The sequence below is a fragment of the Pseudorasbora parva genome, chromosome 1 (genome assembly GCF_024679245.1).
Source record: "Pseudorasbora parva isolate DD20220531a chromosome 1, ASM2467924v1, whole genome shotgun sequence".
NCBI lineage: Eukaryota > Metazoa > Chordata > Actinopteri > Cypriniformes > Gobionidae > Pseudorasbora > Pseudorasbora parva.
In genome coordinates, this window is record NC_090172.1 from 31,347,984 (window position 1) to 31,366,699 (window position 18,716).

The following is an 18,716-nucleotide window of genomic DNA, read 5'->3' on the forward strand; positions in this document are numbered from 1 at the left end:
GTATTCTAATGAATATTATGTTAATATAAATATGTTTAAGACTTTTGGGGCTGGAAGTTACCCTCTGGTTGAGAACCACCGATGTAAAGAGCAAAGAAATGGTGAGGAAAAAAAAGAAAAATGGATTAAAAGCCTAATAAATTTTTGATGACATTCAAATTGCTTTAAAGGTAATTTCTTATATTTGCTAGTTAATCTATGAAATTTACAAAATGTTATCTTAAAAAAAAAACTTTTTAGAATACAAAACGTAAATAGTTAAAACCAACCCTAAATTTGAGAGAGAGAGAGAGAGAGAGAGAGAGAGAGAGAGAGAGAGAGAGAGAGAGAGAGAGAGAGAGAGAGAGAGAGAAAGAATAGGTTGTAACAGATAGTCATGTGGAAATAGTCACTCATGCAAGAATGCGCTCAGATTTTCACACTAAAAAGAAAGGTACATTTCTATCCCTATGTAAATTTCTCCAGGTGATGTTTATTGAGAGGCTTTCTTCTCCTTTTAACGTCAGGGCACCCAAAAGGGCGCTGAAATTTGCTGTGGTGCTCGTGAGGTTGAAATCATCCATAAGTCTACCAGTGAGAGAAGACGCACGTTGACATATAATTACACCATAAGCAAAAGACAAGGTGAGGCGACGCACGGAAAAAGTGGTCGATAGCCCTGTGCTCTCATTTGTCTGATAAACAGGAGGTGCAGTGTCTGTGTCAGGTGAAGTGAGAGGTAATTGCGGGCTTCTGCAGGAGTCCGTTTCAGCTCTTGACTCAGAGAGACCTCAGCCAGACAAAGGAGTTCCTCTCATAGCTGGTTTGGTACGGGTGACGCATGAGTGTGCTGGAGAGGTCAGGATTACAGGATCCTGTGGGAAACGCTGTCCTGAGGACTGCTGTCCGCCGTGGGGTGTTTGAGCAGATCCAGGGGCATCAGTGGAAGGGGTTGGTTTTGTTCACTCACTACTGCCTCGTATGGGGGCGCCTCTTCCAAAGGCAAGGCTGACAAAGAGATGGAGGCGATTGGCTGGAGTCTGAAGTCCCGTAGTCTGGTTGGGTATTGGGAAGAGCCGCTCGCTGACACCCAGGAAGCACCGGTGGGCAGATTCTCCATCTCTCTGTGATAGTGTGAGGCTGGCTGCCCACGGCACGGGTCTGTGAGGGAGTAGGGGGGTGGATCGTCCGTAGGAACGTATATTTGCGTCCCTTGTCCCACACATTCATCGTAACTGAAAGAAAAGATCATTTTGATTAAATATGATTATATACACATATAACATTTCAACAATACGTAATTGATACATTTCCTATTAATATAATATATCAAAGTTTGTTAAATATAGGAGGATTTAGTTGCACAGGATCCCTTCTTTAGGGAACCACAAAGTATCCTGTAAACTTGGTAGGTTACCTATTCTATCCACTAGAGGGCAGGGAATGTATTAACACAGCTTGGGATTTTCACATTTTGGCCATAAGCCATACATTATGCCATACATATAAAATGTAAGAAATCTTTAAAAAATATTGTTAATTAGGGCTGTCAATAGAACAATAAATTGTGATAAAGATCATGATTTATCATGATAGGTCAGGTTATTTTATCATGCTTTTGGGAAAATAATATTGGACTCAGGAGTGGCAATGGCACACAAATAACATTCAAATAATGACATATTAATCTAAAACGATAAATTAAACAATATGTGTATTAAGATCATTATGCTGGGCATATTTAATATTTAACACATTATCTTTAAAAGCTCTAGTTGAAAAAAAAAAAATCTTTATGTTTTCTGTGTAGCCCAGTGCACTCTTGTAGCCTCTCGGGACTAGGCCTGTTTAAAAAATAATATAAATGTAAAATGTACATACTAAGTCTAATAAAATGTGTATGATACAAATTAATATAATAAAATATTATACACTAATACATTAATGCAAACATTTTCCCTTTGAAGTTGTTTAAGTTGAAAAATAATAATTTCAAGCCACATTTTACTACATTGTCAGATTATGACATATTTTTACATATAATATAATGTTTTTTTTGGTTGTTTTTACATGAGAATATAATGTTATAATGTCTGAATGCAAGATCCTTTTGACTCACACTAAGTATTACTGACATTCAACTCTCTTTTTACTCCTTCCCATCACACAAATGGGAAGTCTTGTCTTTGCGATATCCTTCTACACAGCAAACAAAGCTCAAGTGAAGCACATCAGGTTCAAAGCATGATGTGTCCATCCAGGAGAAGAGCAAACAAAAAGATAGAGAAAGGAAGCGAAATGGCCTACTTGCTTGCTTGAGTTGTGTGTGTGCGTGTGCGAGTGAGGTGAGCTATATTAACCAGGGTCATGGGCACTTCCAGTAGAAGTAAAGCAGTCATCTGCCTCTGACCTCAGCTGGAGCAGGGCACTAGAAAGCTCAAGAGCGAATAGCAGCAGGGTAATTGGATCTCGGCATGGTTAACCATATCAGACTGTCAGTGAGAGCGGAAACGGGATGCTAGAATTGGTTTACGCCACCACCCCAGGCTTACACATGAGTGGGGGTATTGTGGTGGGCACAAAGGTTGCATCTTTTGTCTACACACAAAATTGTTATTGCGCTAGAATGCATTAAATTCAAATTCATCAAAAATGAGAGTAAATACATTTATAATGTTACAAAAGATTTCTATTTCAAATAAATTTTGTTATGAACTTTCTATTCATTAAAGAATCTTGATTTAAAAAATAGAAGCATTTCAATATATGTATAAAATACTTATTAAACATTAATAGTAATAAATGTTTCTTCATCATATTATAAAGATTTCCGACAGATTGTGTGACACTGAAGACTGGAGTAATGATGCTGAAAATTCACCCTTTGCCATAATAATAAACCACATTTTTAAAATATTAAAGTAGAAAACTTCACTTAAAGGGGTGATGAATTGAGAAATCAACTTTCCCTAATGCATAAGAATATTCTGTAAGTTTCAGAGCTGAAAACTTTCTTGTTAGTCAAAAGCTTTATAGACACCAGGCTCGGCAAACGCTCAATCTCAGAATGTCCCAACACTTGACGTCAGAATGTGGTGAAACACCGCCTCTGCAGAAGAACAACAACCTACTTCTTCATTGCCTGTTTAGCCCCGCCCACCGATTTGTGCATGTAACAAAGGCCGATTCCAGCTACCAAGCAATAAACATGCCGTTGAGGATTACAAAATATTGTGCAGTGCCTGGGCTTGACAGTAATGCAACATTTAAGTAACTGTTCATTCTAATGCCTGATCTGAAATGTGATGATTCATGTAGTCAAATGTTCTTTGTCTGTGTGTCAGTAAATCAAACCAGTAACTAAACATCAACTTGCATTGTTTCTCTTAGGATGAAAATAATCTGCCATTTAACGGTGATTAAATTCTATAAAGAAATTGCAGCTGTCAATAAAACAACAAGTGTTTATCAGTGACGTGTTTAACAGGGAATATCGTTTTATTCAAAGCATCCCTTAACTAGGGCTGGGCGATATGGCCAAAATTTCATATCCCGATATAGCTCATTTGATATCCCGATAACGATATACATAACAATATAGCAATTTTTCTGTTAATTCAGTTTATGAATAGTCTATACAAAATTGCAATGTGGAAATGCAGTTTGAAATGATATACAAAACAAATAAAGGTAGTATGGACTACATTTTTATTTTATGTAGAACCTTTTTTTAAAGCAAGACTGTTGGTAAAGTTAACACCTGCCTAGGGATGTTAACCGATGACCGTTTGACCGATGGCTGACCGTATCAACGTTAACCGATCAAAGTTGTCGGTTAAAATAAATAAAAAAGTGATCTCTAAATTAGGCTATTATAGACAGTGGACTAAACGCTACTACAGGTGGCCGTCTCATTCCAAAATCTTTTTGTGTGATTGAACATATCCCTCGCACTCAATTTTTCATAACTCGCCTGTTTGTACTTAATAAACCAATAAAAACATTTGGCGCGAGGTCACAGCGTTTGGGTTTGCGCGCTCACAAGGTTTGCAAAAAGTAAACACTCGAGGTTAGAGCCAGAGCAGACGACAGTATGAAGCGTGCATTTCGCTTAAGATGGGCTTACATTTGGAAATATATTACATCTTCATTTCAGTGGAAACACATAAGGTGTTGATCGTCTTTCTTTATTATTGTTAGCACTACCTCGAACTAAAGCGGCGTCTCTTCGGAGCTGTCATTTTCTTAAATGAGCCGCGGCAATGATTCAAATGAGCTTCTAACGCTAGACAAACGCCTTTATTTACAACGCGATCACCTTGTACCCAAACCATTTCGAAACTAATGAGCCATTTGTCCTCTGATTACAAACAAGCTCCTCTGCGGCGCGTTTGCGGGACTCGTGTTTCGCGCTGTGGGGGATTTTAAAAAAGTGACGTGAGTGGAAGGGAGGCTGCATCGCGTGTGTGTGTGAGTGAGAGAGCGAGAGAGAGACAGAGGGAGCGCGGCTCGCGGCTGTTATTTCAAATAGCGCAGCATATTTTAAACTAGTCGGTTAACCGGTTTCAACCGGCTAATGAGGCTCGGTGGTCGGTCAAGAAAATGTTTAGTTTTCGCCATCCCTACACCTGCCATTAAAATATTTCAATATATGGCTATATGGTGTGCCACGCGTAAAAGCCTGTTGCAGCGTCTGTGTCTGAAGTTTGTTTTGAGCGCTTATGCCACTATTCTGGCATAATTACTCTGAGAATTACCCTGGTCTGAACCGCGTCTACTACCGTCTTCCTCCATGTTTGTTTATGTATTGCAGCGTGCATGGGCATGCCGTGGCGTGAGGTGCATCTTGACATAAAACTCTGCCATAAACGCCTTATCGTGGCATAAGCGATAGAGCCTAATATAAAACGATAGACATTTTCTATCGTCCAGACGATATATTTCGTCATATCCCCCAGCCCTACCCTTAACTATATCATGTTTGCACTGTTAGTGAAGATGAACACATTCGTTAATGTACAGAAACTGAGTTGCAATTTTTCATGCCACGATTGTCATAGATCTAATTATAATGCAACACTTTCTCGATTAGTTAACCATGAGAACTGTAATTGGAAAAACAAGCTAAAAGAGGAAGTAATACTATTTCAAATGCTAATACGCTAGCGAGTCACAGTAGTGGGCGTTTACATTGAACTAACAGTAGACACGCCCCTTAAAACGTGTTTAAAAGCGTGTTTAGAGCAGAAGGAAAAAATGTGTTTTATTTATAAATTGAAATTTGTTTTAATGTAAAAAACATTCTAACATTAAAAGTGCTCCACAGGAAACATCCTAAAACAATTAAAAAAACCCACACAGTTCATGACCCCTAAATTTGGACAGTTGTAAATTAATTAGAATATCATCAAAAAGTTGATTTATTTGACCAATTCCATTCAAAAAGTGAAACTTGTACATTAGATGAATTCATTACACACTATATTTCAAATGTTTATTTCTTTTAATTTTTATTATTATAATTCATTATCTCAGAAAATTTGAATATTGTGAAAAGGTTCAATTTTGAAGACACCTGGCGCCACACTCTAATCAGCTAATTAACTCAGAACACCTGCAAATGTATTTAAATTGTCTTTCAGTCTAGTTCTGTAGGCTACACAATCATGGGGAAGACTGCTGACTTGACAGTTGTCCAAAAGACGACCATTGACACCTTGCAAAAGGAGGGCAAGACACAAAAGGTCATTGCAAAAGAGGCTGGCTGTTCACAGAGCTCTGTGTCGAAGCTCGTTAATAGAGCGGTAAAGGGAAGGAAAAGATGTGGTAGAAAAAAGTGTACAAGCAATAGGGATAACCGCACCCTGGAGAGGATTGTGAAACAAAACCCATTCAAAATGTGGGGGAGATTCACAAAAGAGTGGACTGCAGCTGGAGTCAATGCTTCAAGAACCACTACGCACAGACGTATGCAAGACATGGGTTTCAGCTGTCGTATTCCTTGTGTCAAGCCACTCTTAAACAACACACAGCATCACAAGCATGTCATCTGGGCTAAAGACAAAAAGGACTGCTGGGTGGTCCAAAGTTATGTTCTCTGATGAAAGTTTCCTTTGGAAATCAGGGTCCCAGAGTCTGGAGGAAGAGAGGAGAGGCACACAATCCAATGTTGCTTGAGGTTCAGTGTAAAGTTTCCACAGTCAGTGATGGTTTGGGGTGCCATTTCATCTGCTGGTGTTGGTCCACTGGGTTTTCTGAGGTCCAAGGTCAACACAGCCATATACTAGTAAGTTTTAGAGCACTTCATGCTTCCTGCTGCTGACTAACTTTATGGAGATGCAGATTTCATTTTACAGCAGGACTTGAAACCTGCACACAGTGCCAAAGCAACCAGTACCTGGTTTAAGGACCATGGTTTTCCTGTTCTTAACTGGTCAGCAAACTCACCTGACCATAACCCCTTAGAAAATCTATGGGTATTGTGAAGAGGAAGATGTGATATGCCAGATCCAACAATGCAGAAGAGCTGAAGGCCACTATCAGAACAACCTGGGCTCAACACATGTAGTTCAATTATCTTTTTGTAGTTCTACAGTTATGGTCACATTATCCACACAGGGAAAAAGGGTGTAGAATTGTATTTTTAGGGGTACAACAGCTTGATCATAGAAACGCTAGTGCTTTAAAGTACATTTTACTCTAAGGTACTGATATGAACCTTTTAGGAGTACAAAAAGGTACAAAGATGACAAGAAAAGCTGTTGTACCCCTAAAGGTACAATTCTAACAACCTCTTTCTCTGTGTGTATGGTGTTGTAAGAAAATGTGCTACATAAAGATTCTTTAAAAAACAAAAATCACTAAGAATTATACCTTTACTGTTACGGCCATTTTAATTTTGGTGCTGAAACATTTTCATGAGGTACATTATACAAAAAATATTTTATGGCTGCTCATTTGCAAAATATAAATGGGTTTTATTTACAGAACTCTTTTGGATCTCTCTCACAGAACCATTTGTGAAATTAAGCTCCCATAGGTGGGAATTGATTATTTCTGATGATTTTACAATTGTTGCTCATATAATAAAATGATCTAATATTAGTAGCAGCAGCTATTGATTCGTTTCCAAATATTCAGAGATCTGCTCCCTTTCCTTTTCCGTCAGGCTTCAGTGAGGTGATGAGGGCTAATTAACACACCACCTGCTCAACTGGAAGAGGTGATGATACCAGGGAAAACGGCTAAACATGACTGGGACCCATTGAGGGAGCAAGTAAACACCAAATTTGTTTTATTTTTAGGTGGTTCAGACTAAAATCAAACTAGTCTCACTCTTCTTCTGTCAGTGTTTCTCTGTCTTTTGTTTCTCTTCTCATACCATGAATCAAACCCCACCATGAACACGAAAAACTGAATGACATTTCTCATGCTTGAAGGTCATTCTTTATTTTTGCTACTGGGGCAACACATATAACATATATATTCTGAATTATTGATCTCCCTCCTGTTTGGATTCACTAGTATTTTGTTTTATCTTATAATGATTATTCTAAATAATAATAATAATAATAATAGTAATACCCAGAGACCTAGAGTTACATAAAACAGTTGAAGTTACTATTTTTAAATGGCACATACTAGTAAAAATGCCAGGAATCAGTGGTTAAAATAATTAATTTAGCATACTATTGTCTGAAAATGTATAATGCTATAAATGTTTTTTTTAAAGGCGTCATGAACTCGCTTTTTTATTTATTTATATTGTTGACTGAAGGTCAACTAATGATATTCGTGTGGGTTTTAACTTCAAAAACATCTGAACTAATAATGAGTAATTAACTAATAAGCTTTTCTACACTGGTTTTGAGACTCTCTCCTGAACGCTGGGTTTTGATGGGCGTGCAGCACTGGAGACTTGGAAGTAAACACCCACAGCTAGGATTGGATAAGATTAGCATATTTAATGAGCTGTCAGTTCACATAAGGGATTGTTTTGAAAATGGCAACCGGAATGATGCTCTCAATCACAGGGCTCATAAACTTCTTTGTCAAACAAACACAATTATTTATTTCTCATCCACCCGCAATTGATTGAAATATTATTTTTGTATTACTTGGCCCGCCCAATTGGTGGATATAAGCGCGAAACACACACGCACACGTGCATGCTTAGATCAAGAAAGGTGATATTTCACTAATTGAGATTCACCGGTCTGCCGACTGGCTTACGTTTTTATAGCCTGTCTGGAAAACACAGCTCGGGGACTACTATTACATATAAAAACCCCTTTTAGTCACATAAATGTGTTGCATGTCAGATCCAATACAGAAGGCACAACATTGTGTCTGCAAATCCAGCAGGACTTGCTTACAAACGATTCTGCAGTTAAATTCACAGTCTTCCCCACGTGAGTTGGAATTTCACTAAAAATAAATGAAGTAGTATCACACATTCCTAATATTAGGATAGTAGGAAGCTTAGCAGCAACTGTGTTCTTCCACAATATCGTGCTATCTCCGGCATGTTTATTGCTGCTGGCAATGCGATCCGAACACATCCATGAGTCGGTGGGCGGGGCTACTGAATTACACGTGCTTATTATTCTGTAGAGGCGATGTTTCGTTAGTCAGTGACGTCAAGATGCGAAAAACGATCGTTTTCTGGACATTGTTTCTGGACTTGAACTGTCACCTTATCGTGGTGGAGGGGTTTGAGTACCTGAATGATCCTAGGAGCTATGTTGTCCGGGGCTTTATGCCCCTGGTAGGGCCTCCCAAGGCAAACAGGTCCTTGGTGACGGGCCAGACTAAGAGCAGTTCACAAAGCCCATTATGAAAAAATTAAAAACAAGGGCCGAGACGTCGCCCGGCATGGCGCAGCCGGGGCCCCACCCTGGAGCCAGGCCCGGGGTTGGGGCTCGTATGCGAGCGCCTGGTGGCCGGGCCTTCCCCCATGGGGCCCGGCCGGGCTCAGCCCGAAAGAGCGACGTGGGGCCGCCCTCCTGTGGGCTCACCACCTGCAGGAGGGATCATAAGGGGCCGGTGCATAGTGGATCGGGCGACAGTCGAAGGCGAGGCCCCCGACGACCCGATCTCTGGACACGGAAACTGGCTCTAGGGACGTGGAATGTCACCTCGTTGGCGGGGAAGGAGCCTGAGCTTGTGCGGGAGGTCGAGAGATACCGACTAGAAATAGTCGGGCTCACCTCCACGCACAGCTTAGGCTCTGGAACCACACTTCTCGAGAGAGGCTGGACTCTCTACCACTCTGGAGTTGCCCATGGTGAGAGGCGGCGGGCTGGAGTGGGTTTGCTTATAGCCCCCCAGCTCAGTCGCCATGTGTTGGAGTTCACCCCGGTGAGCGAGAGGGTTGCTTCCCTGCGCCTTCGAGTCGGGGATAGGTTTCTCACTGTCATTTGTGCCTACGGCCCGAATGGCAGTGCAGAGTACCCGGCCCTCTTGGGGTCTCTGGGAGGGGTGCTAGAAAGTGCTCCGACTGGAGACTCCATCGTCCTACTGGGGGACTTCAACGCCCATGTGGGCAGTGACAGAGACACCTGGAGGGGCGTGATTGGGAGGAACGGCCCCCCTGATCTGAACCCGAGCGGTGTTCTGTTATTGGACTTCTGTGCTAACCATGGCTTGTCCATAACGAACACCATGTTCAAGCATAAGGGTGTCCATCAGTGCACTTGGCACCAGGACACCCTAGGCCGAAGGTCGATGATCGACTTTGTGGTCGTCTCATCTGACCTCCGGCCGTATGTCTTGGACACTCGGGTGAAGAGAGGGGCGGAGCTGTCAACCGATCACTACCTGGTGGTGAGTTGGATCCGATGGTGGGGGAGGAAGCTGGACAGACTCGGCAGACCCAAACGTACTGTGAGGGTCTGTTGGGAACGTTTGGCTGAACCCCCTGTCAGAGAGATCTTCAACTCCCACCTCCGGCAGAGCTTCGACCAGATCCCGAGGGAGTCTGGAGATATTGAGTCCGAGTGGACCATGTTCTCCACCTCCATTGTCGACGCGGCCGCTCGGAGCTGTGGCCGTAAGGTCTCCGGTGCCTGTCGAGGCGGTAATCCCCGAACCCGGTGGTGGACACCGGAAGTAAGGAATGCCGTCAAGCTGAAGAAGGAGTCCTATCAGGCCTGGCTGGCTTGTGGGGCTCCTGAGGCAGCGGACAGGTACCGGCAGGCCAAGCGGACGGCAGCCCGGGCGGTTGTGGAGGCAAAAACTCGGGCCTGGGAGGAGTTCGGTGAGGCCATGGAGAAAGACTATCGGTTGGCCTCGAAGAGATTCTGGCAAACCGTTCGACGCCTCAGGAGGGGGAAGCAGTGCCCTACCAACACTGTCTACAGTGGAGATGGGCAGCTGCTGACCTCAACTGGGGATATTGTTGAACGGTGGAAGGAATACTTCGAGGATCTCCTCAATCCCACCGACACGTCTTCCTTTGAGGAAGCAGAGGCTGAGGGCTCGGAGGGGGACTCGTCCATCACCCGGGCTGAAGTCATCGAGGTAGTTAATAAGCTCCTCGGTGGCAAGGCGCCGGGGGTGGATGAGATTCGCCCTGAGTACCTTAAGTCTCTGGATGTTGTGGGGCTGTCTTGGCTGACGCGCCTCTGCAGCATCGCGTGGCGGTTGGGGACAGTGCCTATGGACTGGCAGACCGGGGTGGTGGTCCCTCTTTTCAAGAAGGGGGACCGGAGAGTGTGTTCCAACTACAGGGGGATCACACTCCTCAGCCTCCCTGGGAAAGTCTATGCCAGGGTACTGGAGAGGAGAATTCGGCCGATAGTGGAACCTCGGATTCAGGAGGAGCAGTGTGGTTTTCGTCCCGGTCGTGGAACGCTGGACCAGCTCTATATCCTTCACAGGGTGCTGGAGGGTTCATGGGAGTTTGCCCAACCGGTCCACATGTGCTTTGTGGATTTGGAGAAGGCATTCGACTGTGTTCCCCGTGGCACCCTGTGGGGGGTGCTCTGGGAGTATGGGGTCCGGGGCCCCTTGCTTAGGGCAGTACGGTCCCTTTACAACCAGAGCAGGAGCTTGGTTCGCATTGCCGGCAGTAGGTCAAATTTGTTCCCGGTGCATGTTGGTCTCCGGCAGGGCTGCCCTTTGTCACCGGTTCTGTTCATAATTTTTATGGACAGAATTTCTAGACGCAGCCAAGGGCCGGAGAGTGTCCGGTTTGGGGACCACGCGATTTCATCGCTGCTCTTTGCAGATGATGTTGTCGTGTTGGCAACCTCAGACCGGGACCTTCAACATGCACTGGGACGGTTTGCAGCCGAGTGTGAAGCGGCGGGGATGAGAATCAGCACCTCCAAGTCCGAGGCCATGGTTCTCAGTCGGAAAAGGGTAGCTTGCTCACTTCAGGTTGGTGGAGAGTTCTTGCCTCAAGTGGAGGAGTTTAAGTATCTTGGGGTCTTGTTCACGAGTGAGGGAAGGATGGAACGGGAGATTGACAGACGGATCGGTGCATCATCTGCAGTAATGCGGGCGATGTACCGGTCTGTTGTGGTGAAGAAGGAGCTGAGCCGTAAGGCAAAGCTCTCGATTTACCGGTCAATCTACGTTCCTACTCTCACCTATGGTCATGAGCTGTGGGTCATGACCGAAAGGACAAGATCCCGGATACAGGCGGCTGAAATGAGCTTTCTCCGCAGGGTGGCTGGGCGCTCCCTTAGAGATAGGGTGAGAAGCTCGGTCACTCGGGAGGAGCTCAGAGTAGAGCCGTTGCTCCTTCACATCGAGAGGAGCCAGCTGAGGTGGCTCGGGCATCTATTTCGGATGCCTCCTGGACGCCTTCCCAGGGAGGTGTTCCGGGCACATCCCACCGGGAGGAGGCCCCGGGGAAGACCCAGGACACGCTGGAGGGATTATGTCTCCAGGCTGGCCTGGGAACGCCTCGGGGTACCCCCGGAGGAGCTGGAGGAAGTGGCCAGAGAGAAGGAAGTCTGGGCGTCTCTGCTTAGACTGTTGCCCCCGCGACCCGGCCCCGGATAAGCGGAAGATGATGGATGGATGGATGGATGGTGTCTATAAAAGCTTTTATTTGACAAACAAGGAAGTTTTCAGCTCTGAAACTTACAGGATATTCTTATAATACCATGACCTTTTATATATCAAAAGCTCAAGAGAAAGTTGATTTCTCAATTCATCACCCCTTTAAGTGAAAATATTTGAGTGAATCTATTGCTTTATATGGATGACATTAAGATTCATATGAATATAATTATGATATGAAGTCAAAATTATGACAAAGTTGAAATTATAGTTGAGATACATAATCTATGATAAATAATGAAGAATTATAATTACATATGCAAGTCAACATTTTTATTTGTGTACATTTTGTCTTCATAATTATACATTTTTACATGATTTTTTTTGTCAGAATTTAGATTTTTTTCATGTCACAATTATTTAGCAAAACATGATTTTTTATTATTTAAAATTATATTAAATTATAGATTTTGAGTGGTATTTAATGCTTTAATATTTCTAAACCTAAAGTGTCTGGGGATAAATTAAATGAACTTTAAAACAACGGTTGACATTTAAATTGGTCAAATTGGCTATGTTTTTTAAGAATTATTTTCCCCCCAAGTCCAATGTGACAATGCAAGATAACTCGCACATAAACACATGCAGATCAATGTAGTTTACCAATCCAGATGTCAGCGCATTTTGCAACAGGTGGGAACCACAGCAAACAGGACCCCATGCCCGGACACTTTACACTGCCTCCCCTAAGCGGGTCAAACAATATTGACAGCTTGACTGAATGCTCATAACCCCACAATGCTCTGGTACACGTCTCTGAGAATACTGGACTCAGATATACTGTGGTGCCACCGTGTCTAAGGATTACACCCTTCAGTACACACCGCTACTGAACTTGGCAATGATGGTCAATGACTGCATTCCTTGGATAGTACACAAATGCGTTATGCAGTCTTTTCATTAGGTTGTACCTTACTTTGCATTACATTATGTGATTGATTTTCAGACATATTCAAAGTCAAACAGCAACTTCCTCTGCAGTGCAGCATTCTGAGTCCAGTTCAGTCCACTTTAATATATACTTAGATAAATGAGGCCACTGTGTAATGTGTTATTCACCCAATTCTGCATTCTGCCGTGTAGCTTAATCTAATGAAGAGCGAGACACAGGAAGAACAAGATACTACAGACTTATAGCCACATATTATGCTATTAGCCCATATTATGCTATTTAAAAGTTTCCTAACAGGTTTACATGCATCAAAGGTAAAGAAAAAAGTTTTATTTTCTTATAATATACAATGTACACTCACCACAATGTTCAATGATTCTCAAACGGCTCAACGGGTGAATCAGTCTCTCTAAATCCATCCCTGTTTAGTCTGTTGTGATTGGTCTACCGCGTACAGCGCATATTTTGGAAACAAACGCCCATTACCGTAACTGAACTCCAGCTCTGTCCGGAGGCTTCCTAATGTTCAATTTTAAACAAATTTACATCAGTCCCAGCATGTGTCTGAATCAATCACATTCAGCATTAATAACTGTGCATCCATCAACAAACCCGTGTGTGTGTGTTTCTAATTTGTTGCAGTGCACATTCGGGAACTGTATCAATAACAGCACATAGGTTAGCTGATGTTAGCTGAAAGGCAAAACAATTCTTGCTCCATAATTTTTCTTTACTCAAACTAGTAAGAATAACAGACAATCTGCATTAATAGACAATGGTTTACAGTAGGGCTGAAACGATTCATCGAGTAACTCGAGTTAATCGAATTAAAAAAATCCTTGAGGCAAAATCATCCTCCTTGACGCTTCGTTTAGTCCATTTAACTACATACGGAGGTTGCAGAAAGACATTTTTTTTGTGTAAGGACTCGGAGTATGCGCGGATTGCGGTTATATCCACGGTTCAGGTGGGTAAACATCCCAAAAATTGCGTGTGGATGAGAGAAATCATAATGTGTTGATTTGAATAAAGACGCAGAACTCTCATTTCACGGTAAAACGCAATAAATGCGTGTCGTTCTTAAACTTTCAGTTTCAGCTCATGTCAAGGTCAAAGACCGCAATGCGAGAGAGAGCGGCATCAGCACTGGTAATATAATTTAGTCTCGCTATTTTTAAATAAAGACAAAGGTGTGTAGAGCTTCAGGATGCGTCGCTGAACATTTAAGTTTCATTTGCGGCAGTTCACACGTCAGCTGAGGAGATACAAGCAACTCACGAATGCGATGGAGTTAGCAGCTTTGCACATGGATCACCGTCATTGTGATGTGTGTGAAATATTTAATGAGACTTTATATACTTGATAATATCTTCGAAATACACCATTAAAATGTTCTCAATGCTAGGCGCAACAAACCTCAGAAGCTGTAACGTGTGTGTGTGTGTGTGTGTGTGTGTGTTTGTGATGAGCAGCGCTTGTGCTTTCAGAGCTGCATGCTTTCATTGATTTGTGTAATTTAAATATCACACTTTAATCATATTTATAGCCAGTTTCTGTGTTTACTAGAAGCACGCAAACGCAATTCGGCTGTCGTCATTATGGCCCCGCCCACCAACTCTATACACAACGTGATTGGGCCGTCCAGATTGTGAGGAATACTGCTCAGAAGGGTATTGAGAGTTCCTAGATGACACTTGCGGGCAAATTAAATTTGCTGCCGCTAGGGTGCGTCTAGATTTCTAGGCTATAATAGAGGCACTTTAAGCATACATATTTTTTATTGCACCATTAAACCTGGTTGAAGTGTAACTCTACATAACTAAATACATAAGGATACTGTAAGAAATTGTAGTCTGCCTCGACTCAGATTCCACTTCAAAGTATATTTTAGAATGAGCTCCTCCCCAAAATGGCTTAATTATCATAAAGAAGAAGAAATGCAAGTTATACTGCTTATGCACCATTTGGGTTGATCACATCCTGAGCAAATGGTCATCAATTAGTAGAATGGGAATGGGTGTGGGACACAGAGAACTATCTTAGACAATGAAGTGTCACAACTTCATTAACATACAGGCCACAGTTGTTACAACAAGGGCAATTTCATTTACATTAAAAGTGGTGAACTGTAACAGGATAACATTTTTGAGATTTGGATGTTTTGGGTTCATTCTGATACTGGTTAACAAAGGTGCTTCATGTGCTTTATTATTTTATGGCGAGCTTATGAGCTACTAGATGCGTTCTGCCTTGAAAACAAATGGTGCATTGAAATAAAGTACAGAACTAGTTACAAACTTTCTAGTAGTTACCAAGCCTCTTGTGTTGGATTTACTTTCCACTTTAAGAAAGAACTTACCCAGGTGTTTAACTAAATTTGAAACCATGGCAACAAACACTGGGGTGACACTGAGTCCTGCATGGGTCTATATTTGGAGGCCCACCCCCGCCCGTACACGCAAAGTTCAGCACCAGCTCCGACCCGTCACCCGTGATAATATCAAAATTAAATCCGCACCCTCCCAGACCCGTTAATATTTGACCTATTACCTATTGAGAAGCATCAACAAAAGTCACAGTGGTGGTGACATGATGGGTCTTCGATTTGTTCGAAGCAAGATTCATTCCGTTCTGGGCCTCACTTTATATTAGGTGGCCTTAAGTACTATGTACTTACATCAAAAAATGTACTTAATGTGTTCAAATTGTATTGCAAAACACCCTTGCTGTTATTGAGGTAGGATATGGGTAGAGTTAAGGACAGGTGTGGTGGTGTGGTTAAGTTTAAGGGTAGGGTTAGGTTTAAGGGAAGTGCCATAGGTGTAATTACAAATGTAACTACAGAAATTAATTGTAGACGTAATTACATGCAGGTATTTTTTTTAAATATAAGTACCATGTAAAAACATGTACACAATAAGTGCATTGTATCAAATTATTAATTAAAATGTTAGTACATAGTACTTAAGTCCACCTAATATAAAGTGTGTCCTAGTTCTGCAATGGATTGTCACTTAATTTTAACCTATTGTTTACTGAACGTTTTTATAAAATAAATATAATAAAATCCTGGGTCCTTTTAGTCGGAGACTGAGACAAAAAAAAGAAGAAAGAATGGTCTTGAGTACTATAAGAGTACACATTGGAAACTGACAATGCTAAACAAAGAAATGAGGGCTTGTGGAAATTGCTGTGAATAACAAGCGACAACTTCTCACGTTGAGCAGACAAGTGTCTCGTTTAATCACCAAAAAACATAAAACAACACTTCCTCAAGTGGGTGTTAACCATCGTCAAAAACGTCAACACACATCAGACAAACTTAAAGGGACCACGATCCCTGAACAGTACTGTGTTAATCCTCAGCAGTATATAGAACCATATTTAATTGTTATGATTGCTATTATTTATTATTATTATTTTTATTATTGTTGCTGTTTCCATTGTTGTCTTTGCTTTCATCATTGTCGTCATCATCATCATCATCATCATCATCATTATCATCAACTATTATTATTGCTGTTTTGGAATTTCAAACCTGGTTTTCATTGTCACCACTACTACTATAGTAAAATCGATTGATTATTTCTAATTTTCCCCCTAATCTTTTCATGTGTTTTTAATGCACCACAATGTAGAAGAGAAATGTGTGTTTGTATGTATATTTAAATTGGAAAACCTCATAAACACTAAGGCAGGTAGGACAGGCGAGAAATGGTTTCTCTAGGACAGCATCTCTGTCCTAAGTTGAGACACTCGCACAATGTCCCCCTTCTTTTAATGCACCTTAGACACTACACACAACATAAAAATAAAATAAAAAATAAAATAAAAAGTATAGGGACTGAAAAGATGTGGGGGGAGGATTATCTTATATTATTATTATACTATGTGAAACTTATTGACCCATTGAAAGTGGTGACAATGATAAATATTACATAGGAAAATAAAAAATAAAATAAAAAAAGGGACACTGATTATTACAATGATGATGATGATGATGGTATGATGATGATAAGTGGTAGTGATAATATAATAAATAATAAATGTGTAATTTTGCTTTTGAATACACACCCACACCTACACTCACCCACACACACCTTATACATTAACACACTTTTATTTCACTTCTAGAACTATGTAATTACTCGATTGTCAATTACTGCACTATTGTGGTTTGTATGTCTGTATGTCAATAAAAAAAAAAAAATAAAAAAATAAAAATATATAGATGGCAAAAAAAAAAAAAAAAAAAAAAAAAAGAACCATATTTAATAACAAGGGTCAATTATGTACGTCTCATTCACTACACACGTCCCCCCAGAATTCAACATAAGAAAAAAACAAACAGAAAGTCAACAGGGAGGTGGGCGTATCAACCAGCCGCAACGGCTGCGCTGTACCGGGGGTCAGGAGCACCCTTCTGCATCCGGAGGTGGGGCATAGGGTGTGAGGAGCTTAGGAGGGGGGAAAACAAGGGGCTGAGGTAAAACAGGAGGCCGTCCACGTCGAGGTTGTTGAGCCAGATCAATAGGCCTGTCCGAGTCTCTCCGGTTTACCTCCCCTGTCCACCACAAAATGTTTGTTCCCAGTCTCCAGAACCCAGAATGGGCCCTCGTATGGTGGGTTTAGCGGACCCCTGTGAGCATCATGGCTAATGAAAACATAGCCAGCTGCCTGAAGTCCAGCAGGAATGTGTAACTGAGGAAGGCCATGCCGAGAAGTAGGGACGGGTGAGAAAAGCCTTGCCTTGTCCAGTAAAGTAGACCGCTGTAGGGTAGCAGACCAAGGAACTGTGGTGCTAGGAACAAAATCCCCTGGCACCCGCAGCGGCTGTCCATAAACAAGCTCAGCAGATAAGGAATAAAGGTCCTCTTTAGGCGCAGTCCTGATGCCTAGCATCACCCACAGAAGCTTGCCGACCCAGTTACTATCTTTGAGGCTGGCATGCAGAGCAGCCTTCATCGACCTATGAAAGCGTTCACACAGTCCGTTAGCCTGCGGGTGATACGTGGTAGTGTGGTGGAGTTTAGCTCCCAGGCTCTGAGCGACAGCATGCCAAAGATCAGACGTGAACTTCAGTCAGAGGAAATGCCTGAAGGCGTGCCGAAACGTGCAACCCAGGTGCCAATGAATGCACGTGTCATGTCGATTGACGCCACTGACGTCTATGGCACAGCCTCAGGCCAGTGGGTGGTCCTAGCCACCATAGTTAACAGGTGTGTGAAACCATGAGATGAGGGCAAAGGACCGACCAGGTCTACATTTACGTGGTAAAAACGTCTTTCTGGAACTGGAAACGACTCTAACGGGGCTTTAGTGTGACTGTGTACTTTGGCCCGTTGGCACTCAACACAAGTGTTAGTCCAGTTTCTAACATCCTTCTTAAGGCCGTGCCAAACACTCTTTGCTGCAACCAGTCTCTGTGATGCTTTCGAACCTGGGTGGGAGAGACCATGGATGGCATCAAAACTTGTCGACTCCATCCCGAGGGGACGATCGGCTGCGGACTACCTGTGGAGACGTCACACAGGAGCGTGGTGCCAATATCACCAAAAAAACACTTCCTCGATCTGCAGCCCCATTGCTGAGGAGTTGTACACCTGGGTCTGTGGTCTGAGTCATCGCCATGCTGTTATAATCCAAACAGAGATGGACTGCCCCTGCCACAGCACCTGATAGGCAGTCTGCCACACAATTGTTCTTGCCGGCAACATGCTGCAAGTCTGTGGTGAACTCGGAAATGTAGGAAAGATGGCGCTGCTGGCGAGCG

The 18,716-nt window shown here is 42.5% G+C and overlaps 1 protein-coding gene across 1 annotated transcript in view; it reads right to left on the reverse strand.

Moving 5' to 3' along the window:
• Positions 1-285: 285 nt before the first annotated feature.
• Positions 286-18,716, reverse strand: part of bean1 (brain expressed, associated with NEDD4, 1) — an 89,409-nt gene continuing 70,978 nt past the window's right edge. The window contains exon 6 of the mRNA XM_067437910.1: positions 286-1,214. Coding sequence (XP_067294011.1) covers positions 845-1,214 — 370 coding nt within the window. The 3' untranslated portion in view covers positions 286-844. The remainder of the gene's footprint in view (positions 1,215-18,716) is intronic.